Source organism: Poecilia reticulata, chromosome 10 (assembly GCF_904066995.2).
Source record: "Poecilia reticulata chromosome 10, P_reticulata-male-v2, whole genome shotgun sequence".
NCBI lineage: Eukaryota > Metazoa > Chordata > Actinopteri > Cyprinodontiformes > Poeciliidae > Poecilia > Poecilia reticulata.
In genome coordinates this window covers 17,596,349-17,612,755 of record NC_088839.1, presented here as the reverse complement: position 1 = coordinate 17,612,755, position 16,407 = coordinate 17,596,349, and the positions used below count along the sequence as shown (strand labels likewise).

Below are 16,407 nucleotides of genomic sequence, written 5' to 3'. Positions count from 1 at the left end.
CTGTATCACTCCAAGGTTCAGGCTATGCACAGACGCGCATCAAGAGTGATGGCAAAATCTCCAGAGAGCCGTAAACGTAAATGACGTTCAAGTAGTGACGTATTTGTAAAAGTCTTATGCCACGGTTTGACAGCCGACGAGCCATCTGCTGCATGTGATTTTAAAATGTTGCTCAAGCCGACCCAAAATAGCTGCACTTATTGTGGAGCTTTGGCTTGATGGGCTTAGAAGGTTAATGAGAGTGGAAGAGGTAGTGGCTGTCATTTAATCTCTGTAGAGGCCTCAGTTTGGGAGGATGTGATCGGACAAAACGAGGGATGGATGAGACTAATGGAGTAAAGTGAAAGGAGTTTAATCATTTTGGGAAATGCCTCTGCCTCACACCTTCCTTCCGTCTCATTTATATTCCCGTTGCCTGAGCCTGTGGGGCGATTTCAGTGGAAACTGAATGCAGACAAGGACAGCAGAGGGACATGACGTGGGAATATAATTCATGTGGTACAGATGTGCAAATGTGTCAATGTTACACACAGATGGAAGGCAAAGTTACGCAGAGCTCCCGTTTTGGTCTGAAGCCGTCTTAGATCAATTTCCCAGTTTAGAGAAACGCGTCGTTTCTGAGAGTGCTAAAAGCCAAACGTCCCATTGGATGCTCACTTATTGTCCAACAATGACAGACAAACTGGATCTACTTCACTAATATATCATGAGCAGAGATTTAGGGCTTGAGCATAAGTGCCTTGCCCTGTTATTCAATCAGAACACACACAAAGCTGGATTTGATAAGAAAGATCAGATACAGGCTTAGCTAGAGCCAGCAGCTTTGTGACATAATGCTTTCTGGTTGTGGAATAAATCAACTCATCTGCCAAGGCATTGACTTGCTAGATACATTGAATTTGTCTACTACTGACCCGCTTTGGTCTAGGTTAAAATAACTAATTATACTAACAGAGTAAAAGGTATCAAACGGTTGGTATTTAATAGATTGAACGAGGAGATTGAACAATTAAAAGTTGGAGTTTCTGATAGACGACTTGCACTTTAACAGGTAAATATATATATTAAAACTCAAAAATCTCCATAATTAAACTGTTTTACATTTTGACATTGTACAACTAAATAGTTTAATTTATTTTATTGGGATTTCATGTGACACAAAACAGAACACATATGGTTCTCAAGTATTAATACAAAGAAAGCTGTTCTATGAAGGCCTGTGAACAAACAATATCTAAAAAGTCACCAAAACACACCAGATAGGTCAGAGGTCATTTGTGGAAAAGTTAAAGCGTTGTTGTATTATATTGAGCAATATCCCAAGCTTAGAAAATACTATGAAGCTCTCTCCCATCAATTAGCCGAAAAGAGAGCGTAACACAACTACAGACCTAAGCTGACAGGCCAGGCTGGGAAAAAAATAAATAAACAAAGAAAAAGGCCAGTGGCTCGTGATAAAAATGGAGGAGCTGCAGAGATCCACAGAATATGCTGACAGAACAAGTTGTTCCCTCCAAAAATCTGATCTTTTACAGAAAAACTTTAAAACAAAGTCAGAAGAAATTGAAGAAAATCAGAAGAAGTGTGTGCAGTTTGCTACACGCTGCGTAAGATATACAAAAAAATGTGTAAAATAGTAATCACATGAGACCATAATTGAACCTTTCAGCTAAATGCAAAACACCATGTGGAGTCAAAATGATCACTTCATAGCAGCCCAACACACTATCATTAGAGTCAAAAATGATGGGTGGATAATGCTGAGGAGAAGCTGCTCTTCAGTGGAAACCAGAATGTTGAAGGGAAAATGGATGGAGCTGAAAACGGAACAATCATGGATGGAAACCTGTCAGAGGGAGCAAAAGACCTGAGCTGACTGGAGAGGGTCACCTTCTGACAAGACCATAACAAAAAAAAATATGTCTATGTCTACGAGTAGTTGCTATAAAGAATAATTTTGTGTTAAAATGACCTAAATGAACAACTTATCTAAATCAGATTTGAAGGATGTTATTGATCTAAGCTGACTAGTTTGGAGATATTTTGCAAAAGTAAATAGGCAAAAAAAAAAAAAGAAAAAAAAAGGAGAATTGTCCTGAAATTCAAAGATGGTGCAGTTATAATGTCCCCAAAATACTTGCAGCCTTTGTTTCAGCACACAGTGGTTGTAAAAAGTCCCGATTCAAGGTGACCGGAGATGCATGAATTCATACTTTCCACACTTTTCTTACAGTTAACAGGTATGGACTTGCAAAATGTACATTTTGTTTTTGTTTACCCATCTCGTTGCATTTGTTGTCCTCAAGTGACAAACTGTGAAAAGATTTAATGGCGATGATTTTTTTCTTTTTCCTTTTGCAAGGTGAATGAATGACTAAACAAATAGTAAAACAAAAGTAAGCGCGGAGCCTTCTTGTTTACTGTACCACACTCCTTTCTGTCGCTAACTTTGCAACAGCATAATGTGCAAAACATGACAGCGAGTCATGACGAACAGCTGTTTAATTCAAGAAAGCATCCTTTGAAGCCACTATTGAATGCAATTCGGCTGTCAGCGTTTGGTCTGCCTAGTCTTATCAACATCATAGCAGGAAATACAGTGAAAAAATATTATTTTAAGCATCATTGCCAGTTTGTATTAACACTATTGACTTGTTTGCAGTTTTAGGCAGTTCCTTCACAAAACAATATGATGTCCTCCGTTAACATTCTACGCCATCTTTTCTTCCTTTGACAAATAAGGCATGTCAGTGTCAGCAAAGTCTACAAACGGATGAAATGTGTGACTTCAAATGCAAAGCGGCACCTTAAGACGGTGCAAGGGGGAAAAGTAAGAAAGGAGGGAGGAATACAAATGAAAAATGGAGGCAGAGTGGATGATAGGAAACACCCACAGTGACATGAAAGAGACATTTAGTCATTGCAGAGCGAGGCGACATTTGGCATGGTCCCATCCCCCTTTCAACTCAGAAGATTTACTTGTCGCCGTACCTCTGAACCTCCTCATTATCATCTTCCCTATCACTCTATCTTTCCGACAGCAGAGAACGACAGCCAAAGGAGGGATGAGACAGGGATGGAGAGACAGAAGAGGGAAAGTCTGATTTACATACCTCTTAGAAACTGAGATTGCATCTCATTATTGCGTGCTATAGATTATTGTGTTTGGCAGCAAAAAAGGTGAAAAAAAAATGGAAGCGAGAAGCAATGAGCTGGCTCCTGAGCCATCAAAGCTCCTCTCTGTGTGTGGCGTCAAGCCAACGCCGCAGACTGTCTGACGTTTCAAACTTGGTAACCCAAACACATAACCGCGCGTTCACACATCAAGAAACACATCCAAGCGCTTACACATCAAATCGCAACAAAGCACCCAAATCAGACACAGACAGAATGATTCAGACCGGGCACAATACGCTGGAACTAATAATCACCATCTGGGCTTAAGGTTGGTAAAAAAAAAAAAAAAAAATAGACATTTTGATTTGAATGTAAATGAGTCCACAAGGTTCTGTTGTTGTAGGCTTTGTCCTGCATATCCGCACCTGTGTGTACGCCCTTAATTGTTCAGTGATCTGTGCAGATCCACACTGGTGTGTTGCCACAAACAACACACTCGTACAATTTATTGAAAGCCAGAAACGAGTAAAATTCATTCCTGTGTTTGAGGCAAGATCCTGATTTTCATTTATCTGTCGGAGCAGGTTGGCGAAGCTTTCTTCCACAGCATGGCTGAATTGATTTATTGCGCTGTTGCACCACAGGCAATGACCTGCAACATGTAAGTAAATCACGCAGGCAAGAGGAACGTAGAAGTGCTGGAATGTTTTAAAGCGCATACATTAGCGAATTAACCAACGTTCACTTCAGTTAGAGACGGAGCACAACGCTGTCTTTAAAAAGTTTATACATATATTTAATTAGACAGATATGTGACCTGTTCAGAATGTATCCCACCTTTCGACCACTGGGCGCTGGAGAGCGCCCATGAAACCACGCAGGATTTGAACTGGTGTAGAAAATAGGAGGATATTAGAATGTGCTCTAAGCTGGATTTCAGTGCATTCTAGTTGTTAGCACTGTTGCCTTGCATTAAGAAGGTCCATATGTTTAGATTCGTTCCAAGGTCTTTATTGGTGGAGTTTGGATTCCAGTCCAAAAACTACAACCCAAAAAACGCATTGTTGGATTGAACTGACTGCACAAAACAGCTCTGTGTTGTGTTGTGTTGTGTTGTATTGTGTTGTGTTGTGTTGTGTTGTGTTGTGTTGTGTTGTGTTGTGTGTGTGTTCATATTTTTCACCTTGTATGTCTGTGTTACCCTGTGATGGACTAGCATCCTGTCCAGAGTGAACTCTGGGTCTTCCTCATTGCCTGCTGCAGATCTGCACTGACGAGCCTGTGACCCTTTAAGATTGAGCAGGAATAGAAAATGGAAGGGTTGATGTCAGAATCTGTGGCTCTGAAGTGGTAAAAGGTGTGCATCTTCATTTGTTTGCACCTTGATGGTGGGGACCATTTCCTCACCCCGTCACAGCAGAGAATAACATCATCTGTAGAAATGAGGCATTTTCTATGTCTCGGTTCTGCATGAGACATAGACAGAACCAGCAGTTTTGCAATTGTAGAAATGAATAAGTTAGCTGCGTAAAATAAATACATGGACAGTATGGATTCTTTCTACCAGTGTCTATGGAATGTTTAACCTTTTTCCATATCCTGGTTCTTCCCTTTTATCGCCCCTCTCTACGCAGGTTAAGACTCTTAGAAAATCTCTCTTTTTTGCATCTTTGCACCATTACAAAGTAGTAACCTGTGGGCCTGAGCAAGTACAGTTTATAGGATCAGGAGATACAGTATGCAGCCTTTCCAAAAGAAATGGCAAATGTTTTTGCAGTATGTTATATTTTACAACATATTATAAACCACCTAAGTTAGACAAGAAACCATTTAAAAATACTTGACATTCATATTATGTTTATCCCCACTGTGAAGGAAATAATCCCATAGCTGGTGGTTGAAAGTATAATGTGTAAGTATTTCTTGTTTCAGTCAGAAATAGATCTTCATTTGCTAGATGTTATAATATATAAATGCTTACATATTTATAGTTTCAGGTGTAAGTAAGGGAGCCTTAATAAGATTCTCAAATATTATTTATGCTCTTGACTCTCAAATCTCTCAAATAAGGGTGCCTGGCATAAGTAAACTAAAAGAGCATTTATAAATGATTGGTTCTGTAACATTTAGAACTGCAAGCAGATGTGGACTAAAGGAAATACTTTTGATTGTTCAAACAAGCTTACCACAAGTTTTGGCTGTTTCATCAGTGTTGTTAACATCGCATGTTAGATTGATGAAAAATGCAAGTTCTTGCATTCTACATAGGCTCTGTCAAAACGCTTTTCTTTGTGGAGCTGATTGTGGACAGAGAAATTACAGTGGTGCAAAATGTTTCTGCTGCAGGTGAGGGCTGCATGATTGTAAAGCATAAATATTAACCAACGTTATGCTAATCAACTTTGAAATCAGTGGTTTTATGAGAAAGTGGGTCACTGAAGTCCTTGTACACTGCTGCTACATTTTTGTTGTGCCACATAATTAATTTTTTTCTACCACATTAAGTTGTGTATTAGTCATTTCAGCAGTTTGTCAGCGCACAACAAATTAAAGCTGGCTTTTTCGTGACCAGAGTAGGAGCAAGAAGAGCATAAATGCAGAACAACATTGATCTGTTGAAAGTATAAAGTTCAATCACTTGTATCTACTGCCCTCGGTGTGTTTTCTATTAATTAAACAAGAATTATTATCATAATTCTTGTTTAATTATGATAAGATACAATTTCAACTAGAAATTGAAATTGAATTGGCTGAACAATCTATCGTTTGTTTGATTGTTACGTCAGTGTAACTGAAACAGGTGAAGCCGGGTTTACTTTCGCCGTGGAACAAAGTGTGCAGGTCCGTAGATTCAGAGTTACATCCTCCCCTGAAGGCAGACGGATTAATACTTAAGCTCAAAACAACAGTGGCGTGAAGCACAACCCACCGTGTTGTATCTGGAAGGGCAAAAGATGAATTTCTGCTGTGGTGGATTAACCAGATTTAGCAGGGTTTCTAGGTAAATACTCAGCTGGTAGCATCTCAGGCATTAGCTGCTGTCAACAATTACCCATCCAGGACCTTTACATACCCACCTTTACATATAAAAATGAGTGACATGGTTCAAGTTTTTCATCTTGCTGAAACAGACACAATCATTTTCAAATGCTTTAATATAATATGGAAATGTTCACGTTTTATGTGGATTTTATAGAAATTTTTTTCAGTCTAAATTGAAAAATGTACAGAATTTGTGCAGAGGGGTGTGGTGGATTTGGTGTGGATTTGCTGGGTTGCTCGCGGTTCTAGTTATTTAGTTGCGCCTTTATGTTGTAAATGATACACATCAGATTTTTTTCTGCTTCTGCTCGACTTATTTAAAAGTGTTCCATCTGAGGTCTTGGAGGTCTTCAGTCAGTCATCCATTTTCTGATCCCTTAGCGATTCGCTTTTATGACTTTGTGTTTCTGAGATTAGTTTGCGTTGAGGGTCCAGCAGCAGGCAATGAAGGCTTTGGCTCAGTTAATAATGGAACTAATGAGCATGAACCCAAATGAGCTTTTAATGGTCTCTGTCTACCTAAGGCTGCAGAAAGAGGCATGGGGTGGATGATGTGAAGTAGCAGAAAGATGGAGAAGGAAGACATGCAGGGGAGGGGTCAGGACTGTGAGAAGGATCAGTTATTAATAAACACATTGGGAATATATGTCGTTTCTACTTGTAAACAGATAATAAATATTTTCTGCTGACAGATTACGTTCACACTTGCTCGTAACGGGCTTTAGTTCTGCTGACTTCAAAAAACATTAAAAGGATAGCCTTGTTAAAGGAGCATTACGCTCATTTCTACTGGCAACAAGCTCTGCAGTTCATGCTTACCATCAGCTTGTAGTACACGAAGGCAGCTCTTACTGGAAATAGGGCAGCTTTTTTCAGACCTTTTGGGAGACTATTGGCTCAAAGTTTTTGCGGTGTGTTTTCAACATAATTCAGACTTTAAACTTGTTAAACATAAGTGACGCCTGAGCTGAAAACACGTGATTTTTTTTGATGATGATACTTCAGTTTTAAGGCGTTAATACTGATATTGTTACTTTGTGAATTCTCAATCCAAACTTTGATGCATTTGTTCATCCGACTGCAACTCTCATCTGGAAGACAATCATTGCTCTGGTTGTTATTGATTTTTTATTTGGGAAAAAAAAAAGAATCTCTAACAAACAAAGGCGAAGAAGATCAAAATCTAAAATCTATGTCACATGGATAAAGGTTGCATGTGTAAATTAAAACAAATCATGGAACAAAAATAAACAGCAAAACCAGCCCTGCGTACCAAATTAGTTTGTTAAACAAAAACTGAAGTATCTGTTTTTCCCTTTATTACCATCAAATCCAGACACTTTACCATATGTTTTAATTATTACTTTATTTCTCTATAATTGAAGATTATTCTGCACTAAATGTTGTTAATGTGATGTAAATGGCCAATTTCACATTTTTACAAATTACCTGTGCTAAATTATGCTAGTTAAAGGAGCATTACGCTAAATTATAAGAATGTAGCAAACCTCAGATATGCATAAATCTGAGAAATGTCATTTTCTATGTTAAAATGTTTAAACTATATTTTGTTTTCTGAGAAATTTACAGTTTAAGGTAAATAAAACAAATGAAATAGATTCTTTTAACAAAAAAATTAACCAAGCAGCCATACATTTTATTAGCAAGTAGAATTTCAGAAACATGACAGTATTGGGTGTAGATTATGTCATTTAATTTGTCACACATTTACAATAATAGCCATGTCTTACTCAGTTGTGTTATTATATATTAAATGTGCAATTTGGGGTTTTGCAATATTACGTTTTTCACACACACGCACACACACACACACGCACGCACACACATGCACACGCACACGCACACACACACACAGACACACATTATTAATTATGTTCTCTAATGATGGACAATACCTTCTCACACTGAAATTTCTGAAATTGTAATGAAAAATACGACACAATTCTTCCAATGAAAATCGTTGAATCGTTGTTTTACTTGTTCACTTGTTTCTACTTTTCTAAACAGTTAAACCAGTAAAACAGGGAGCACAGTAACAAAGTGATGCCTCTGCTATGAAGGAGTGAAAACTATTATTAATCCAAGAGACAAGGAAAGAAAACACTGTTAGACAATTGAGATTAATGTGTTGACTTTGGATTTGACAAAGGAGCAATTCATGTCCACTGTGACATGAATTGAACCATTAATACTTTTGATTGATACAGCTCCATTATGGAGTCTGGAGGGAGATTTGATGTTCCTCTTCAGAGTCCAGTGGCATCATTATTCATTCCAATATGGTTTCACCTTTCTCTGCAGGTGCAGCAGCAATGAATTTAAATGATGGCTTTGTGTATTTGAAAAGTTTTCCTGAGAGAAATCAGCTTAGATGCAACCTTGTGTTTCTGCCTTTAAATATTCTCCTTTGCCATCTGTCTCCAGTTACAGAGAACATGTGTCGCATAAGTTGTTTGCTCATTGCAAAATCGCCATTGAACGTTTGTGCTTGTGTTCTCGCAGAATGCCGCGACGTGTTGTTACCCATGATGCTGCGGGAGCTGAGTGGTGCACTGGCCAGCATGGCTGATGGCCCTCACGACGAGAGGAGAAACAGTTTGGAGCTTCTCAACAATATTCTGGAAGTTCTCAGCAGAAAGAATGCCGTAAGTTACACAGTGGACAATTTGTTTGTGAAACGGACACTCACAGCAGAGTAGGCAGCTCCGAACATAAAGCCATTTGAAAACTTAGCGGAGTAAAGATGCAGCTAAACTGCAGAGATAAAAATCTCTCAGCCAGGAAGCGTTTGGTCCTGTTGCTTTTACTACGAGTCTCTGGAGAAACCGTTTGGATAAAACCAAAGTTTCTCCTGCTTTTTCTTTAGTTGTCAGTGAGCACAAACATCCTAAACGGTCACTTGAGATGTGCTCAGGTTACACAACCGCAACCAGCAATAAAGCCAAAGTGTATGTGGTCCTGACCTAAATTTAATAATAGATGAGAAATAAGATTAAAAAAGTGTGCTGTCAGCCACAGTTATTAAAGCTCCTCTATCTGCTGACAGTAAAGGCAGATCAGCGAACATAGCCGAGGATCAAACTGTGTCTCTGTGTTCCTGATTTAACCTTAAATTCAGATATTAGCAGGGGTGAAAGTAAGGGGGTACGGCAAGGTACTGCGTACCCCTAAAAGATTTAGCAGGGGATTTAGCTAAATCTTTTAGCGTACCCCGGCTGCAAGAGAGCGGCTCTCTTTTGCAGCCGCTCCTCTCTCCTGCAAGAGAGGGGAGCGGCTGTCTGCTGTAAAACATGAATGGGTTCACTGTGCAGCCGTGAGTGCGCTCACTAATCAGCCGTGACTGATTTTCTGTTTTTCAAGAACAATCTAAAACACGACTTAATCAGCTAATGAATACCTTTTTCCCCATTTCATATTGTTTCTGAACTGTTCGTGCTTTACTAGAGCAGCGATGCAATATGTCGATCGCGGAAGGTTTTGAGTCGATCTTGGCCTCAGGTGACAAACTGAACGCCGCCAGGTGGCTGAGAGCAGCACGTTCTCCTCTGACTGGCTTAAAACGTCCGTAACTTTATGAAAGAACAACAACAAAAAAATCAACAAAACGTGTTCAAATTAATGACCCAAAGAACAATCTCAGTAATTATTGTTTCAACAAGGTGTTGCGCAATTCTGTGCGTTTCGGTTCCATTACCAAAATAACGAGTAGAGCAGGAGTTTAAAATTAACTAATCAACCACCGCTGTGTTCATGAGAGGTTTATTAATAATCACAAAATAAATATCAAGCCTGCAAACCTAATATCGTAACGGACTGAATGTTATATTTTTAACATAATCTTGGGTCGGCTTGTGGAGCACAGGAGGTTGCCATGGCAACGGGTGTGCTTAAATGACAGAGAGAGACAGAGAATATAAAGGTGCGAGTGGTTTTGAGTTAATCACCTGTTCGGGTTGTTTTACCTTTTTTTACCTTTGTCTTGGTGCATCACAGCCGCTGTAGTTTCTGAACGTTCAATAAACGACAAACTTGGACTAATTACCTCGTTCTTTGTGACTGCGTCATTCACAGCAAACATCAAACATGGTAAATATGTTTCATTAGGTATTTAAACAAATGGCTTCTACCGTAATAATTATGTGAAATTAAATTAATTGTCTAATATTAAAAAAATGTTTGGTGCTGTCGTGGTCAGAGTCTGAGAGGCTTGTCCTTTATTAAACAATTTGAGGAGATTCCTCTAGAATCTGTTGGAGGAAAAACATCCCAACTTCAGAAGATGAGCTTTTAACCTAACAGAGCTCTGTGGTTCCTCCTATCAGTATGAGAGTCAGGGTGAGGAGGCGCCATGTTAGGAAGAGAAATGGAAGCTGCAGGATCTTCAGATCAAACGGGTCATGATGCTGGGCTACTGATTATCCCTCTGTCTGGACACAGGAACAATATAACCAGTTTAAAAGCTAAAATGAATGGTTATATGCCAGACATGAAAAACTGGGATGCACTCCATGCCAGGATGTTCAGGATTTAGGTCTCATGACATATATTGCAGCCAGTGGGCTGAGGGAAATACAGGTTTATTTTGCAGCAATTAAAGAGATACCCAGCTTTTATTGCTTCACAAGAAAATTCATTAGCACAGAAACTCCAAAGCACACAAAGAAGCTATAATATATATATATATATATATATATATATATATATATATATATATATATATATATATATATATTTTTTGTCATAGTACCCCCGAGAATTTAAAACTACTTTCACCCCTGGATATTAGCAAATATTATCTGGCGTTCGGATGTTTCTGTGATATTTGTCACATCATCCTTTCTTAGCAGTGGATCGATGTCACTTTTACATGTATATTCTCTGTGCCAGTTTTTTTTTTTCAACTAGTTGTGCAGGAAGGAGACTTCGGCTGGCCTTGACCAATTAAATCATTCGGTCTTGCAAATGTTTGCATGTGATATTTTGAGACAAATCAAAGTCAGCTCTTGAACTGAACACCTTCAAATAAACATACAGGCAGACTTCCATGCAAAACAAATACATCACCAGCATCTCGATGAGGGGCTCTTTAATTGCCTGTGCAAGTGGCTGACAGCCTGCCTAGACTTTGAAGTGAGGATATGTTTTTTTTTGTTTTTGGCTCTATTTATTCGAATGTGCTAATGAAGCATGAGTCAAGAGAAGAGACGCATCGAGAGAAGAGAGCAAACGTAATAAATGAACTGGAGTGCAGTTAATTTGATGAGATTCATAAATATGGGCAGTTGATAATGATGATATCTTGGATGTGACTATAAAAAGCAAAAAATGCAGGCAAGTACAAAAAAGAGGTGCAAAGTTGTAAAGTGAAGATGAAAACGGCCTGCTGGTGACAAGTCAGTAAAAATGTCTCTATCCATTTGTCTGTCTAAACAGATGTAATATTTTATTCGATCTATGCACATGCTGTTAGTGAACAGAGTTTGAAATATTAAAAAAAAGATGGGTTGGAAAAAAACCAGGTAGAAATGTGAGAATAAACACAAAAACAGAGAGATTGCCCCTCATTTTCTTTGTTTTTCACTGTTCATTGTTTCTCACTCTGGGTGGTGCCTGATTAAATTGTCACACTGCAAATGTCCTCAAACCGCACAGATATCCAGAGAGAAAAACAAAACCAAGCAAAAAATTATTTGAAAGACAGATGCTTGTGTCTGCTAGTGTTTGCCTCAAATTTTTAAGTCACTTTGTCACTTTTGCTTGGGTGTGCTGATTGGTAGCATGTGTGTAGCAACACCCCCCCCCAAAAAAAAACAAAACAAAGGAAACTGACAGAGAAAAACAAACATGGCTTAGCAAAGCTTTCTGGGTTTTTTTAAACCGCAAACCTAAAAACAATTGTCTTGTTAGAGAATAACTAGTGCTGCTTGGAGAGTGGACATGAACAGCAGCAGAGTTGAGTTTGAGCAGCTTTTACAGTGTTTTGCAAAATACATATTTTGGAGTAGCTTCCTTTTTTGATGCAGGCTTTTGGTCATTTTGGAGAATATTTGGTCAATCTTCTTACTGTTGGCCTCTAAGCTCTATCAAGCCACTAACGAGAACCTGCAGGAATTTTGGGAGTGTCTTGCAATCGGAAGGTTGCAGGTTCAATTCGAGCTTCCTCCTTTCACATATCGATGACACTTATCCCCAAGTTGCCTGCAAACCTGCATGTTGATGTATAAATATGTGAATATTTGTGACTGGATGTGGCTGTGATGTAAAACACTTTCGGTGGTCAGTATTACTGACATTCACCAGGGCTCCTTCTTTAGCACCCTTTTGTTTATAGTCTTCTTTACTTAGACAGATTTTAAAAAAATACAACAGGCTGATTATTAACTTAACTGTTCTATGTATTTTAGTTTTTCTACCTTAGTAGACTTAAAAGGTTTTATATTGACTTTACTTCCATTTTTTGCTTCTATTAGCACTTATCTGCATACACATTTTATTTTTTGTTGGTGTTTTTTGAGTCTTGAAAAGTTATTTTGCATAAAATGCAACATTATTATACTTAATAGTAAAATAACCTTTTGCGCAAATTCAGTTACATTCCTCGTTAAATTACCAATATTTATATAAGCGTTGAATGTCCGTGCACACTAAGGAAAATGAACAATCTTAGTAAACCAAACAAAATATGGATGAATTGTTTTTCATCCATATGAATTATGTTTATGATAAACACATGGCTTATATTGCATTTCACCAAGGCACTGACGAGGATTCGGCATCTCAGAAACCTTTATCCAAATTGAGCGCATGTGTATTGTCTCATAAATGTGTGTCATTTAGTCAACCCAAACATGACTAATTCCAGGATTTAGTGTAATAATTGAATTTTGTTGTTTTTGTTTTCTCCATGTTGCTGTGGGGCCAACAGATTTCAAAATGATAGGAAGCATTTTATGTTGCTCTTCAGTGCTCTTCCAGCTCTCTGGCTAATGTTAGAGAAAGTCTTTCCAATAAGCCAGAATACCTACAGTGAGCCAGAAAGATTTACTGATTTATTTAGACATAACAGCTGCTCCTCAGCTCTTCTGAACGTGTGTGTGCGTGCAGGACAACACACACACACACAGTTGTTTATCTTGCCCACGCCCCTGGGCAGTGAGTCAGTGCTTTTAATGTAGTTTAATCATATCTACCTAATTCTCGTCAGGCGCTTCAAATATTCTGCCAGCAGTCTGGCACACATGTACAAATGTATTACAGAAAAGTAAACAGATGTTTTTTGTCTATGTCTCTTATTTCCGAATCCTCTCTTTTCCATGTGTTTTTGACTAACTCATGCAAGGATTAATGCACCTATAGTGCCAAAATAAAAAATATATAAAAATACCTAGGTCATATCTTCAACTAATATAAACTGAAGTAGAAAAGAAAGGATGCCTGAGGGCAAATTTTGTTTGTGGAGTCTATGAATAGTAAAACAAGTCTCATGGTGAATTTATCCTTAAAGGCATTCACAAATACAGCTGCACAAATCCCTTCAGCAGTGGCTGAACTGAGCTATATTTGCATATAGAAGATACATTTTTGCTATCACTGATGTGTTTCATTGTCTTAGGATGTTACTTCAAGTGCAAAATCTCCTTTAAATATTATTACTCAAGCAGCGTGTTACTCCATATATCACAAAAAGAAAACATTTCTAAGAGAAATTAGAATTTTTCTTTTAGATGCGTCTTTTACCAGATCTGAAATTTCACCCCACAGTTGCAGCCACCTTAACTCCGATGTCTATAAATACAATCCAGTCAACCAATAGCCCAAAGAAGTAACCTAATTACTAAATAGAGTCCACCTACGTTTAACTGAATCTGGGCACAAATAGAGCTGTACTGTGAACATCTCAGAGTTTCTTAAAGAACTTTTGTGAACAAACCACATCATTAAGACCGGGGAACAGACCAGACAAGATGGTGATACAATTGCTAAGATATTCAAAGCTTAGACTGCAAAACAGCATCCCAGGTTTAGAACATCTCACAGAGAGACTATTAATCTATCTTTCAAAGGAACTAGTGTGACACAATGCAAATCTGTCCAGTCACAGAAACCTAATAGACCAGGCAGAGAGAACAATAACATCAGAAGAAGACGAAAAGCCCAAAGCTACCAACAAAAGCTGAATATTCCCACAGATCTACAAGTCATGTAATCGAACAGTGGCAATGAAAAAAACATTGTTGTATGAAAGACCACAAGAAGTCTAGTTCTTACAATGAAAACTAAATCTGCACAACACCCCAAATTCACCGTACATGGCAGCGGCAGCATAATGCAGTGTCATGTTAGTCCTTTAAATAAAGTGTCAGCAACAATCTGTCATTTTTACAATAATAAAAAAATAGTTCAGTATTTACTAAAACTAATTTTGAAGGTGTACACTGCATGTATAGGAAATGCGCTTAAATAACATTTGATATTTCTAAAGATTATTTTATGTTCATTCCTACTTATATTTTAACTTTTGTTGTATTTTACTTAAACCGACAGGCACCTCTTACCATAAATAAGTTATCTCCTCAGAAAGATAGAAATGCATGTGGCTAAGGTTTCTCATGGGAAATGTTTCCCTCTGAGCAGAGGAAGTTAAAGAAATGTAACAGAAAAGTTGGTTCAAATTGATTAAAAATACAGTGAGAAGGAAACGGACCTGTGCAGAAAATCCGCATGCATGAAATGCAAGTCTTTTGCTGTTCCTACCTCCATATTGATGAAAATTTTCTGTTAAGGCTCATTTACTAAAATTACTTTTAGGTTTCCAAATAACAATTAAAAAAAAACCCATCATCTACTTTATTGTTTTATTTGAGATTCAAACAACAACGTGAATAAAGCCTGAAAAGTAGCATTAAGGTTGGAAAACAGAGTGAAAATGGGAACATAAACCAACCAATTTTAAACTCTGAGTATTAACAAGTATTGGCTCCAGCAGTGGCAACAAAAATTTAAGTGAAATTCTACAAACCCCTCTCAGTTCTTCATCTACATATGTTTATTAGGTCTGACAGCTAAAGAGTGTCAGCACAAAATGGAGCGAGGTGAAGTTGACCCTCCCAACCTGAGAGGGAGTCACTTAGGTTTATTGACTATAAGATGAACTGGGAAGATGGGATCCTGAATTGAGTCTGACATGAAGAGCAAAGAGAGCAGCTGCATCTGCTGCATAGGTTTGGTGGTGCATGACTTTGTGATCCTCGTATGTCGCTCTGATCTGACAAATATGCTGATAGCAGAATCTACCGCTGACAACAGGTTGAAGACGGCTCACAACAACACTGCCATAGTTGGTATGCAGAATGCATCTGTGCAGCCGTCATGAGGATTTTTCATGTAGCGCTGACAGATATTATTGAGATTTTTGGAAAATGCTGCCCCCCCCCACACACACACACACACACACACATTTTATGTACCTTGTGCATTTGATTCTGTGATGCTTGTTGCATTCTCTGAAAACTCACACAGACTTATCATCTTACTGGATAAAGTTCTACGATGTGAATGAGAACGTTATTCATAGAGTCAGCTTACAGTGGCTTATTTATCAGAAGCTCTGGTTTGATAGAGTGTTGAATGAAATATAATTTGAAAAGTTGACAAGTTGAATTTGAAATGTTTTCATAGTTAAAGTCACTCATTGTTTTTAAGTGTTCACTACACTATTCTCTGTGTGTTTCTTAGTTTTTTTTTTTGTTCACTTTTGTTTATTTTCCTCTATATTTTCCTGGCCTTATTCTTTTTTCCCCCTTTTTTTGTTTTATCATCTGTTTAAACCAGGGAGAAACGTTTAAACATATCCAGGACATAGTGGTGTCTCTGCTGCGGATAATCAACCGAACCGTGATCACGATGGGCCGAGAGCACGCCCTGATTGTAAGTACATACCATCATCCTTTTCTACCGAGATACAAGGTTCCTACACAGTCTGGAAGAAACGGAAACAGTGGAATTAAAATTTTTTTAAAAAGTCTAAATATGTCGTCCGTCCATCGGTTTTATGTCAAAAGCCTGCACTATCTTTCATGACTGTATTAGGAACTTTGTTGTAATAGTTTAACAAATAAAGTCAGAACTCTAGACATTTTAGACTAGAAAAGCATAGAATACTGATGTTAATGGAATGGTGTAGATTGTTAATTATAAATTGTCTCTACATATATTAATGAAGGATGG

At 38.1% G+C, this 16,407-nt stretch overlaps 1 protein-coding gene across 1 annotated transcript in view; it reads left to right on the top strand.

Annotated features, from left to right (window-relative positions):
* dock2 (dedicator of cytokinesis 2) overlaps positions 1–16,407 on the top strand; it is a 142,219-nt gene that overhangs the window by 69,525 nt on the left and 56,287 nt on the right. The window contains exons 27-28 of the mRNA XM_081611502.1: positions 8,683–8,825; positions 16,012–16,107. Coding sequence (XP_081467628.1) covers positions 8,683–8,825; positions 16,012–16,107 — 239 coding nt within the window. The remainder of the gene's footprint in view (positions 1–8,682; positions 8,826–16,011; positions 16,108–16,407) is intronic.